The sequence below is a fragment of the Dendropsophus ebraccatus genome, chromosome 7 (assembly GCF_027789765.1).
Source record: "Dendropsophus ebraccatus isolate aDenEbr1 chromosome 7, aDenEbr1.pat, whole genome shotgun sequence".
In the NCBI taxonomy this organism is placed as follows: Eukaryota; Metazoa; Chordata; class Amphibia; order Anura; family Hylidae; genus Dendropsophus; species Dendropsophus ebraccatus.
In genome coordinates this window covers 19,827,003-19,839,750 of record NC_091460.1, presented here as the reverse complement: position 1 = coordinate 19,839,750, position 12,748 = coordinate 19,827,003, and the positions used below count along the sequence as shown (strand labels likewise).

Below are 12,748 nucleotides of genomic sequence, written 5' to 3'. Positions count from 1 at the left end.
TAAGGCTTCTGATAGAAATATAATGTATTTTCTATCATCTAGAAAACTAGGAACTGCCCTCCCCCGCAGACCCCGAGGCAGGCACAGTGCCCTCCCCCGCAGATCCTGAGGCAGTCACAGTGCCCTCCCCCGCAGATCCCGTCAGACACAGTGCCCTCCCCCCGCAGACTCCGAGGCAGGCGCAGTGCCCTCCCCCGCAGACCCCGAGGCAGTCACAGTGCACTCCCCCGCAGATCCTGTCAGACACAGTGCACTCCCCGCGCAGACCACGAGGCAGGCACAGTGCCCTCCCCCGCAGATCCCGAGGCAGTCACAGTGCCCTCCCCCGCAGATCCCGAAGCAGTCACAGTGCCCTCCCCCGCAGATCCCGAGGCAGTCACATAGCCCACCCCCCGCAGATCCCGAGGCAGTCACAGGGCCCTCCCCCCGCAGATCCCGAGGCAGTCACAGTGCCATCCCCCCGCAGATCCCGAGGCAGTCATAGTGCCCTCCCATGCAGATGCCAAGACAGTCACAGTGCCCTCCCCCCGTAGACCCCGAGACAGTCACAGTGCACTCCCCCGCAGATCCCGAGGCAGTCACAGTGCCCTCCCCCCGCAGACCCCGAGACAGTCACAGTGCACTCCCCTGCAAATCCCGAGGCAGTCACAGTGCCCTCCCCCCGCAGACCCCGAGACAGTCACAGTGCACTCCCCTGCAAATCCCGAGGCAGGCACAGTGCCCTCCCCTGCAGATGCCAAGACAGTCACAGTGCCCTCCCCCCGTAGACCCCGAGGCAGTCACAGTGCCCTCCCCTGCAGACCCCGAGGCAGTCACAGTGCCCTCCCCTGCAGACCCCGAGGCAGTCACAGTGCTCTCCGCCGCAGACCCAGAGGCAGTCACAGTGCTCTCCCCCGCAGACCCCGAAGCAGTCACAGTGCCCTCCCCCCACAGACCCCGAAGCAGGCACAGTGCCCTCCCCCCACAGACCCCAAGGCAGGCACAGTGCCCTCCCCCCACAGACCCCAAGGCAGGCACAGTGCCCTCCCCCCACGGACCCCAAGGCAGGCACAGTGCCCTCCCCAGCAGATCCCGAGGCAGGCACAGTGCCCTCCCCAGCAGATCCCGAGGCAGTCACAGTGCCCTCCACCGCAGATCCCGAGGCAGGCACAGTGCCCTCCCCTGCAGACCCCGAGGCAGGCACAGTGCCCTCCCCCCACAGACCCCGAGGCAGTCACAGTGCCCTCCCCCCGTAGACCCCGAGGCAGTCACAGTGCCCTCCCCTGCAGACCCCGAGGCAGGCACAGTGCCCTCCCCCCACAGACCCCGAGGCAGTCACAGTGCCCTCCCCCCACAGACCCCGAGGCAGTCACAGTGCCCTCCCCCCACAGACCCCGAGGCAGTCACAGTGCCCTCCCCCGCAGACCCCGAGGCAGGCACAGTGCCCTTCCCAGCAGATCACGAGGCAGTCACAGTGCCCTCCCCCCACAGACCCCGAGGCAGTCACAGTGCCCTCCCCCGCAGACCCCGAGGCAGGCACAGTGCCCTCCCCAGCAGATCCCGAGGCAGTCACAGTGCCCTCCCCCGCAGATCCCGAGGCAGGCACAGTGCCCTCCCCCGCAGATCCCGAGGCAGGCACAGTGCCCTCCCCCGCAGATCCCGAGGCAGGCACAGTGCCCTCCCTCGCAGATCCCGAGGCAGTCACAGTGCCCTCCCCCGCAGATCCCGAGGCAGTCACAGTGCCCTCCCCCGCAGATCCCGAGGCAGTCACAGTGCCCTCCCCCGCAGATCCGGAGGCAGGCACAGTGCCCTCCCCCCACAGACCCCGAGGCAGTCACAGTGCCCTCCCCCGCAGATCCCGAGGCAGGCACAGTGCCCTCCCCCCACAGACCCCGAGGCAGGCACAGTGCCCTCCCCTGCAGTTCCCAAGGCAGTCACAGTGTCCTCCCCCGCAGTTCCCGAGGCAGTCACAGTGCCCTCCCCCGCAGACCCCGAGGCAGTCACAGTGCCCTCCCCCGCAGACCCCGAGGCAGTCACAGTGCCCTCCCCAGCAGATCCCGAGGCAGTCACAGTGCCCTCCCCAGCAGATCCCGAGGCAGTCACAGTGCCCTCCCCCTCAGATCCTGATGCAGCCCCCCGGTACCCCAGCCTTAAGAAAATTTCTATAATGGCAACAAAGTTGTTTTCATACATTATGATTCTTCTTTTTCATTATGGTCCTATAGATGGATTATAGGTCTGGCAGCCGCTGTGTCTGTACATGTGCAGGAGGTGGTCAGTCATGTTCTTGTATTCTCATCCCTTATATCACTGAGCCGGCCATCCCAGCCTACCAGGCTATATTGTACAGCTAGATGACAGCCATTCCTGAGTATGGTGTCAGTCTATATTGTACACCGAAGTGCTGGAGTGGTAAAGCATAGGTAATAGGAAGGATCAGTGTGATATCTATATATTATAACACATAAATCACATACAATCATCATTACTCCTATGTGTTTCTTGTACTTCTAACCTTCTTTCCCATCCTGCTTTGCAGAGTCGCCTTAAGGAGGCTGTGCAGCTGCTGGAAGATTATAAACACGGAACGCTGCCCCCTGGATTCTCCAACGCGGATGTAAGCATCAGGTCCAGGCTGATCGTATACACCCGGAGCCATAATCACTGTATAAGAGGTGTCACACATGGGAAATTGGAGGAGCTGCGGAGTGCTATCACTATGGCAGGGTCCCCTGGAGAACGTGGAAATTGCCTGTAAATGCACCAGAATGGCCGCCTCGTACCGCGCACAATTTACAGCTCGCTCTCTATGACGGGTGATGTGCCGGGTGATAACAAGGGTCCATTATACATTCTTCTATCCTAGGTGCCTAGAGAACCTCATTGGGAAGCTTATTGATACTTGGGAATATTATTGCACGCGCAGTGGCGAAACAACATACAGTATAACAATAGCGCAGAGAGAGCGGGCAGCAACTTACAAGACCGCCAAATATTTGGGGGTAGATTTTTTAAATTTAATTTTAAATTACTAGAAAAACTAGAAAAACTCTCTTGAAGGGGTACTTCGGTGAAAATCTTTTTGTTTCAAATCAACTGGTTTCAGAAAGTTATATAGATTTGTAATTTACTTCTATTTAAAAAATCTCCAGTCTTCCAGTACTTATCAGCTGCTGTATGTCCTGCAGGAAGTGGTGTATTCTCTCCAGTCTCTACTGCCACTTCTGTCCATGTCAGGAACTGTCCAGAGCAGTAGTAGCAAATCCTCATAGAAAACCTCTCCTGCTCTGGGCAGTTCCTGACATGGACAGAGGTGGCAGCAGAGAGCACTGTGCCAGAGTTGAAGGAATACACCACTTCCTGCAGGACATACAGCAGCTGATAAGAATGGGAAGATTTGAGATTTTTAAATAGAAGTAAATTACAAATCTGTATAGCTTTCTGACACCAGTTGATTCTAAAGAAAAAGATTTTCGCTGGAGTTCCCCTTTAAACTTGTATTTGGGCTTCCATGTACAGAGCAGGAGGGGCACATGATGAAGATGAGGCCATCGACTTGAAAGTGTACGGTCATTTTTAGGGATCTGTGGTTTAGTCTAACACCTGTGTCATACTTAAAGGGGTTGTCCTATGAAATTAGCCCCCAGTTTCAGACAGGCCCTGCACCCAGCTAGACATGTTATTCTCATCTTCTTTCATCAGAGTCCTTTACATGGCCCAGACCGCCATGAAAACTTCCTCTAGCCCTGACTGTTGTCTCCTTAGTGTTTGCTTTACAAACATCATAGAGAGATTATTCAGGTTTAGATACACATGGCCGCTTAGCGGGATCCTGATATGAGGCGCAGCATGGCGGAGGTGATTTCACGCCGTGTGAGGCCCCACCGGAGAGATATCACTGGAGTTTATTGATGACATCATAGATGGATTGTGAAGTGTATAGCGGGAGACGTTCTTCTCAGACTTGATGACATTCCCTTTACTCTGCCTTCAAAATATAATCCGTCACCGATAACACCTGATAACATGGAAGCCGCCTGTGGTGTTATACAGAGGAGACCTGAGGTGACCGGGATGGAATAATGACCCTGTCCACAGCTGTACAGAAACAATTGTCTGTGTCACTGCCATACGAGGTGATGTGTCCTCACAGCCGCCAGCAGGGTGATAAAGAGACCATTATCTGGGTGGTAGAAGCCGCCGCCTCAGTGGTGCTGGGAGGACGACGTGTGACTCTGGTGATTGAAGAATGGCTCCAGTAATGATGAGACACTTCACACGTCCAATTCTCTATCTATTATCTATCTATCTATCTATCTATCTATCTCCTATCTATCTATCTATCTATCTATCTATCTATCTATCTATCTATCTATCTCCTATCTATCTATCTATCTATCTATCTATCTATCTATCTATCTATCTATCTATTATCTATCTATCTATCTATCTCCTATCTATCTATCTCCTATCTATCTATCTATCTATCTATCTCCTATCTATCTATCTATCTATCTATCTATCTATCTATCTCCTATCTATCTATCTATCTATCTATCTCCTATCTATCTCCTATCTATCTCCTATCTATCTCCTATCTATCTATCTATCTATCTATCTATCTATCTATCTATCTATCTATCTATCTATCTATCTCCTATCTATCTATCTATCTATCTATCTCCTATCTATCTCCTATCTATCTATCTATCTATCTATCTATCTATCTATCTATCTATTACACCATGAGGCACTGATGACTGATATAGTGCTCCCTGCTGCTCCCTCTGTCTGTGGCAGGAATTGTCCAGGTCCGATAAGTCGCAGTGATCCCCCATACGCTGTCATTTTCCTGAGGATGTAGTGCGGGTCGGCGCATGCTACGAGATGCGTCTCCACCTCGGATAGTTGTGTAATCCCTCGGGGTGACGTGTAAATGAATCCTCCGGGTTAATAAGTATCATTAGTAAGATGGCTGCGATATATATGGCGGTGGAGTTCCTATTCTGGTTATACATGTGTTCTGTAAATATTCCTCTTCACGCTCTCGGTGACATATTGGTTGAGAACTGGAAACATATTGATAGAAAGTTCTCAGTGTGATTAATGTCACCGAGCCAAGAGGATTATATAATGTGTGCATGTTGTGTATATAGAGCAATGCCGCTCCTTATGCTGCATCCAGGCGCATGTGTTACCTCATCTATCCCCCCGGGAGTCGCCTCATCTATCCCATATAGTGTCACCTCATCTATCCCATATAGTGTCACCTCATCTATCCCATATAGTGTCACCTCATCTATCCCATATAGTGTCACCTCATCCTTCCCCCCCAAGAGTCTCCTCACCTATCACATATAGTGTCACCTCATCTATCCCATATAGTGTCACCTCATCTATCCTATAAAGTGTCACTTCACCTATCCCCCCGGGAGTCGCCTCATATATCCCATAAAGTGTCACCTTATCTATCCCCCCGGGAGTCGCCTCATCTATCCCCCCAAGAGTCTCCTCACCTATCCCCTCTAGTGTCACCTCATCTATCCCCCCGGGAGTCGCCTCATCTATCCCCCCCGGGAGTCACCTCATCTATCCCCCCGGGAGTCGCCTCATCTATCCCCCCCGGGAGTCGCCTCATCTATCCCATATAGTGTCACCTCATCTATCCCCTGGGAGTCGCCTCATCTATCTCATATAGTGTCACCTCATCTATCCCCCCGGGAGTCACCTCATCTATCCCCCCGGGAGTCGCCTCATCTATCCCCCCCGGGAGTCGCCTCATCTATCCCATATAGTGTCACCTCATCTATCCCCTGGGAGTCGCCTCATCTATCTCATATAGTGTCACCTCATCTATCCCCCCGGGAGTCGCCTCATTTATCCCATATAGTGTCGCCTCATCTATCCCATATAGTTTTACCACATCTATCCCATATAGTGTCACCTCATCTATCCCCCCGGGAGTCGCCTCATCTATCCCATATAGTGTCACCTCATCTATCCCCCCAGGAGTCGCCTCATCTATCTCATATAGTGTCACCTCATCTATCCCCCCGGGAGTCGCCTCATCTATCCCATATAGTGTCGCTTCATCTATCCCATATAGTGTCACCTCATCTATCCCCCCGGGAGTCGCCTCATCTATCCCATATAGTGTCACCTCATCTATCCCCCCGGGAGTCGCCTCATCTATCCCATATAGTGTCGCTTCATCTATCCCATATAGTGTCACCTCATCTATCCCCCCGGGAGTCGCCTCATCTATCCCATATAGTGTCACCTCATCTATCCCCCCGGGAGTCGCCTCATCTATCTCATATAGTGTCACCTCATCTATCCCCCCGGGAGTCGCCTCATCTATCCCATATAGTGTCGCCTCATCTATCCCATATAGTGTCACCTCATCTATCCCCCCAAGAGTCTCCTCACCTATCCCCCCGGGAGTCGCCTCATCTATCCCATATAGTGTCACCTCATCTATCCCATATAGTGTCACCTCATCTATCCCCCCAAGAGTCTCCTCACCTATTACATATAGTGTCACCTCATCTATCCCCCCAAGAGTCGCCTCATCTATCCCATATAGTGTCACCTCATCTATCCCCCCGGACGTCACCTCATCTATCCCATATAGTGTCACCTCATCTTTCCCCCCCAAGAGTCTCCTCACCTATCACATATAGTGTCACCTCATCTATCCCCCCAAGAGTCTCCTCACCTATCACATATAGTGTCACCTCATCTATCCCCCCAAGAGTCGCCTCATCTATCCCATATAGTGTCACCTCATCTATCCCCCCAAGAGTCGCCTCATCTATCCCCTCTAGTGTCACTTCACCTATCCCTCCGGGAGTCGCCTCATCTATCCCATAAAGTGTTACCTCATCTATCCCCCCAAGAGTCTCCTCACCTATCCCCCGGGAGTCGCCTTATCTATCCCCCCCGGGAGTCGCCTCATCTATCCCCCCGGGAGTCGCCTCATCTATCCCCCCAAGAGTCTCCTCACCTATCCCCTCTAGTGTCACCTCACCTATCCCCCGGGAGTCGCCTCATCTATCTCATATAGTGTCACCTCATCTATCCCCCCGGGAGTCGCCTCATCTATCCCATATAGTGTCACCTCATCTATCCCCCCGGGAGTCGCCTCATCTATCTCATATAGTGTCACCTCATCTATCCCCCCGGGAGTCGCCTCATCTATCTCATATAGTGTCACTTCACCTTACCCCCCCGGGAGTTGCCTCATCTATCCCCCCCCCCCCAACAGTTGCCTCATCTATCCCATATAGTGTCACCTCACCTATTCCCCCGGGAGTCGCCTCATTTATCCCCTCTAGTGTCACTTCACCTATCACCCCAGGAGTCACCTCATCTATCCCATATAGTGTCGCCTCATCTATCCCATATAGTGTCACCTCATCTATCCCATATAGTGTCACCTCACCTATCACCCCGGGAGTCGCCTCATCTATCCCATATAGTGTCACCTCACCTATCCCCTCTAGTGTCACCTCATCTATTTTCTCTAGTGTCACCTCATCTATTTTCTCTAGTGTCAGTGTCACATCATCTATCCCCTCTGGTGTCACCTCATCTTTTCCCCCCACGAGTCGCCTCATCTATCCCCTCTAGTGTTACCTCACCTATCCCCCTAGAGCCACCTCACCTATTCCCTCTAGTGTCGCCTCAGCTATCCCCCCGGGAGTCACCTCATCTATCCTCCCTTAGTATCGCCTCATCTATTTTATCTAGTGTCAGTGTCACCTCACCTATCCCCTCTAGTGTCACCTCATCTATTTTATCTAGTGTCAGTGTCACCTCACCTATCCCCCCTAGTGCCACCTCACCTATCCCCTCTAGTGCCACCTCACCTATCCCCCCTAGTGCCACCTCATCTATTTTCTTTAGTGTCAGTGTCACCTCACCTCACCTATCCAATCACCTGTCCTTTCTCTAGTGTCACCTCTCCTGTCCCCCCTAGTGTCAGTGTCACCTCACCTGTCCTATCCCTTCTAGCCTCACCACACCTGTCCTATCCCTCTAGTGTCACCACACCTGTCCTATCCCTCTAGTGTCACCACACCTGTCCTATTCCCCTAGTGTCACCTCACCTGTCCTATCCCTCTAGTGTCACCACACCTGTCCTAAACCCCTAGTTTCACCACACCTGGTCCTATTCCCCTAGTGTCACCTCACCTGTCCTATCCCTCTAGTGTCACCTCACCTGTCCTATTCCCCTAGTGTCACCTCACCTGTCCTATCCCTCTAGTGTCACCTCACCTGTCCTATTCCCCTAGTGTCACCTCACCTGTCCTATCCCTCTAGTGTCACCTCACCTGTCCTAAACCCCTAGTGTCACCACCTGGTCCTATTCCCCTAGTGTCACCTCACCTGTCCTATCCCTCTAGTGTCACCTCACCTGTCCTATTCCCCTAGTGTCACCTCACCTGTCCTATACCCCTAGTGTCACCTCACCTGTCCTATACCCTTAGTGTCACCTCACATGTCCTATACCCCTAGTGTCAGTGTCACCTCACATGTCCTATACCTCTAGTGTCAGTGTCACCTCACCTGTCCTATCCCTTCTAGTCTCACCACACCTGTCCTATCCCTCTAGTGTCACCACACCTGTCCTATTCCCCTAGTGTCACCTCACCTGTCCTATACCCCTAGTGTCACCTCACCTGTCCTATACCCCTAGTGTCACCTCACCTGTCCTATACCCCTAGTGTCAGTGTCACCTCACCTGTCCTATACCCCTAGTGTCACCTCACCTGTCCTATACCCCTAGTGTCAGTGTCACCTCACCTGTCCTATCCCTTCTAGTCTCACCACACCTGTCCTATCCCTCTAGTGTCACCACACCTGTCCTATTCCCCTAGTGTCACCTCACCTGTCCTATACCCCTAGTGTCACCTCACCTGTCCTATACCCCTAGTGTCACCTCACCTGTCCTATACCCCTAGTGTCAGTGTAACCTTGCCTATACCCCTAGTGTTACCTCACCTTTCCTATACCCTTTAGTGTCAGTGTCACCTCACCTGGTCTATCCCCTAGTGTCAGTGTCACCTCTTGCGTCCTCTCTCCTCTACTGTCAGTGTCACCTCACCTGGTCTATCCCCTAGTGTCAGTGTCACCTCTTCCTTCCTCTCTCCTCTACTGTCAGTGTCACCTCACCTGTTCTATCCCCTAATGTCAGTGTCACCTCTCCTGTCCTCTCTCCTCTAGTGTCAGTGTCACCCCTCGTGTCCTCTCTCCTCTAGTGTCAGTGTCACCTTCTGTTCTATGCCCTAATGTCAGTGTCACCTCTCCTGTCCTCTCTCCTCTAGTGTCAGTGTCACCTCACCTTTTCTATCCCCTCTAGTGTCACCTCATCTGTTATGTCCCCCTAGCATCATTGTCACCTCACCTGTACTATCCCCCTAGTGTCAGTGGCACCTCACCTGTCCTGACACAATATAACTAAACTAATATTGTGTATTGTTCAATCCCGTAAACATCCAGTGTGCAAGGAGAAAAAGTAAATGAACCCTTTGGATTTACCTGTATTTGTTCATTGATTACTTATAAATGTGCGCTGATTGTTTTCAACTAACAAATACATACAAATCCAAAGGATTCATTACTTTCCCCCTGCACTGTAGATGTTTGCTCAGGTAAAGATGTGAACCAGACAGGTGTATTTGATGTTATCAGTTTAGTTACATGGTGTTTATCTAAAATTGTGACATTATGGGGAATTTGCCCCTTCTCCCTGGTGTAAGCCAGCCGTATGCAGGGTAAGGGGGATGCGGCAAGGTGGGGAGGAGACATGGCCTCCTCCCACATCATATTTACCATGATATACACCTCCTCGCAAACATAAATCATGGCTGAAAGCTAAACCAGTTTAGGAGCAGGTGTAGATTTCTGTGCCCGCTTTATGGCAGGTGCAGGTTAGGCAAATTTCACTAAGGTGTGTGACTCTAATGCTGCGTTTACACGAAACGATAATTGGCCCGATCGTACGATTAACGATGTCGGAGTAACAATTTTTTTTTTCATAACGATCAGCGTTTAGACGGTACGATATATCGTACGGAAAATCGTTTTGCGATCGTTTAAGCCTATCTCACACATTGGTTAAATCGGCGAACGACTGTTTACACGGAACGATCTGCGAATTTTGTTGCAAGATCAAAATGAACGATTTCTCGTTTGTCGTTTGATCGATGGCTTCATTTACACATACGATTATCGTTCGAATTGGATCGTTATCGTGCAAATTCGCACGATAATCCTTACGTGTAAATGCACTATTAGTGAATCTGGTGGTGTAATTGGGTCGGGGCCTAATTTAAGAGCGGCGTACAAGTTCACAGGTCTTCTCCCACTATGTATAACCAGTGCACTTACTTTATATCTGATGAAGAAGAGTATTGCGTCCCGGTGTATGAAGCCGGATGGAGGTCTCCGGGAGGAGATCAGGACCCGTCTCCCCTCGGTCCCACCCCAACTCTTCTCCTAATTCAATTAGTCTGTTGTCATTTGCACCGATTTAATCTTCTTTTCACATCCAGCCTCCTGCGTGATGTTCCAGGCATTTACACTTTAATATAAATATTTATGTACAATATGTTACTCACAAGCGTCTGAGGGATCCGGAGAATCCAACGGGAAGGAGAAGAAGACGAGAAGACATCTATATATACTCACGAGTCACTTGGCAACAGAACATGAAGATGTAGCTGCAGAATCAGCCGCAAACTCAAACTCATTTGTGAGATTTTTTTTCTCCCCCCCCCCCCCCCCCCCGGGGCCGCTCACATACGTCCATTCACATATAGGAGCTTCAACCTGATCCTCGATGACGACATTTTTTCCCTCTGTTATAACTATTCATGGTCTGTAGGTGTATCTACCAGCCATAGACATGTAGCCATCTCTGATGGTGGACCTACCAATCTATAGGGACATTGGTGATCCAGGCCCTGAGATCAGGATATAATCTATGTTGTTCATCTGGATTTTAGTATCCTGCTCCTTTGGGCTCAGACATCACCACCATTCCTGGACTAGACGATGGCTTTTACCATATGACTATGGTTCGTAGCACAGCATGTGTGGTGCAGCCATATTTATTGTAACCCATATTGGCTGTTAAAGGAAAACTCCAGCCGGGACCCATATTTTTCAGAAGGAAAGTGTCACTGTTGTTTAGGTGGTTTTTTTTTTTCAGAAATCAATAGTACAGGCGATTTTAAGAAACTTTGTATGCATTTTTAACATGAAAAAGCAGTTTGAAGCTCTCCCCCCTGTCTTCATGGTTCTCTTATGGAGAGGGGAGGGGTGGGGGGAGATGATGCACCAAATCAGGACAACAAAGAGTTAATTTACAGCTACATCACTGGGCTATCTCCTCTGAAGTCAGCACAGACCTCTCTGACCTCTAATTACCAGCTTTCACACAGGTCCCGCTGTGTAATCCTTTGTTCTCTGCTCTCTGCTGCCGACTAATCTCCCTCCTCCCCCTCCCCTCTCCATAGAACAGACAGGGGCATGACTGATGTAAAAGAGTTGAGATTTCCTGATAATGAGCAGTGACTGAGAGAGAGGAGAGGGGGGGGGGGGGACCTGGGGGAAGGCTTTTGAATGCAGATAATGGAATATTTATGGAAAATAAACCCAATTACAAAGTTTCTTAAAATCACCTGGACTATTGATTTCTGCAAAAAAAACAAAAAAAAACCCACGACAGTGACACTCTTAAAACAATACCATTCACTCACCTCCCCGCCTCTGATCCTTATACCGGACATGGCAGGCCCGCCACTCTTTAGGCGTTTTTAAAAAATTGGACCTGGCCGGAGTTTTCCTTTTAAAAGGGGCTTTCCAGGCTAAGAAAAACATGGCCGCCTTCTTCCAGAAATAGCCCCACTCTTTTCCTCAGGTTGGATGGGGTTTTGCAGCTCAGACCCATTGAAGTGAATGAAGGTGAATTGAAATACCAAGACAACTTGAGGACAGGGATGGCGCTGTTTTTTCAAGAAATTAGTTGTGCCTTTTTTTTTTGTTTAAATCCTGAATAATATCTTTAAAGTTCTTCAGAATGCATGACTCCGCTACCTAAGGTGTGAACAGGAGACTTAAAGGGAAACTGCGGCAAAAATATTTTTCATTCAAATCAACTGGTTTCAAAAAGTTATAGAGATTTTGTAATGTACTTCTATAAAAAAAAAACTCAAGTCTTCCAGCACTTCTCAGCTGCTGTATGTCCTGCAGGAAGTGATGTATTGTTCCCAGTCTGGCACAGTGCTCTCTGCTGCCACCTCTGTCCGAGACAGGAACTGTCCAGAGCAGCAGCAAATCCCCACAGATAACCTCTCCTGCTCTGGACACTTCCTGACATGGACAGGGGTGGCAGCAGAGAGCACTGTGTCAGACTGAAGAGAATACACCTCTTCCTGCAGGACATACAGCAGCTGATAAGTGCTGGAAGACTTGAGATTTTTTCATAGAAGTAAATTACAAATCTCTGGCACCAGATATGAAAGAAAAACATTTTTGGTGAACAACCCCTTTAATGCGTGGTTAAATCTTTGTATCCTCCATGTGTAATACTAATGATGTAAGGAAGAGAAAGCTGCCTCCACTTGGCATTGAGCTCTCTGCCTGATCCTATCACATAGTGCTGTACAGATCAGGATGCTGTGTATCACTCACTGCTTTCTCTGTTGTGTTTTTCAGCTCTGGGCGGCTCAGAAGATAAAGCAGGTGAGTTCTGCTTCTC

The 12,748-nt window shown here is 50.3% G+C and overlaps 1 protein-coding gene across 2 annotated transcripts in view; it reads left to right on the top strand.

Annotated features, from left to right (window-relative positions):
* SFXN5 (sideroflexin 5) overlaps window positions 1-12,748 on the top strand; it is a 165,252-nt gene that overhangs the window by 31,664 nt on the left and 120,840 nt on the right. The window contains exons 3-4 of one of the 2 annotated variants that reach the window (XM_069976312.1): window positions 2,519-2,596; window positions 12,706-12,732. In XM_069976312.1, coding sequence (XP_069832413.1) covers window positions 2,519-2,596; window positions 12,706-12,732 — 105 coding nt within the window. The remainder of the gene's footprint in view (window positions 1-2,518; window positions 2,597-12,705; window positions 12,733-12,748) is intronic. The other variant, XM_069976313.1, reaches the window with a different exon arrangement.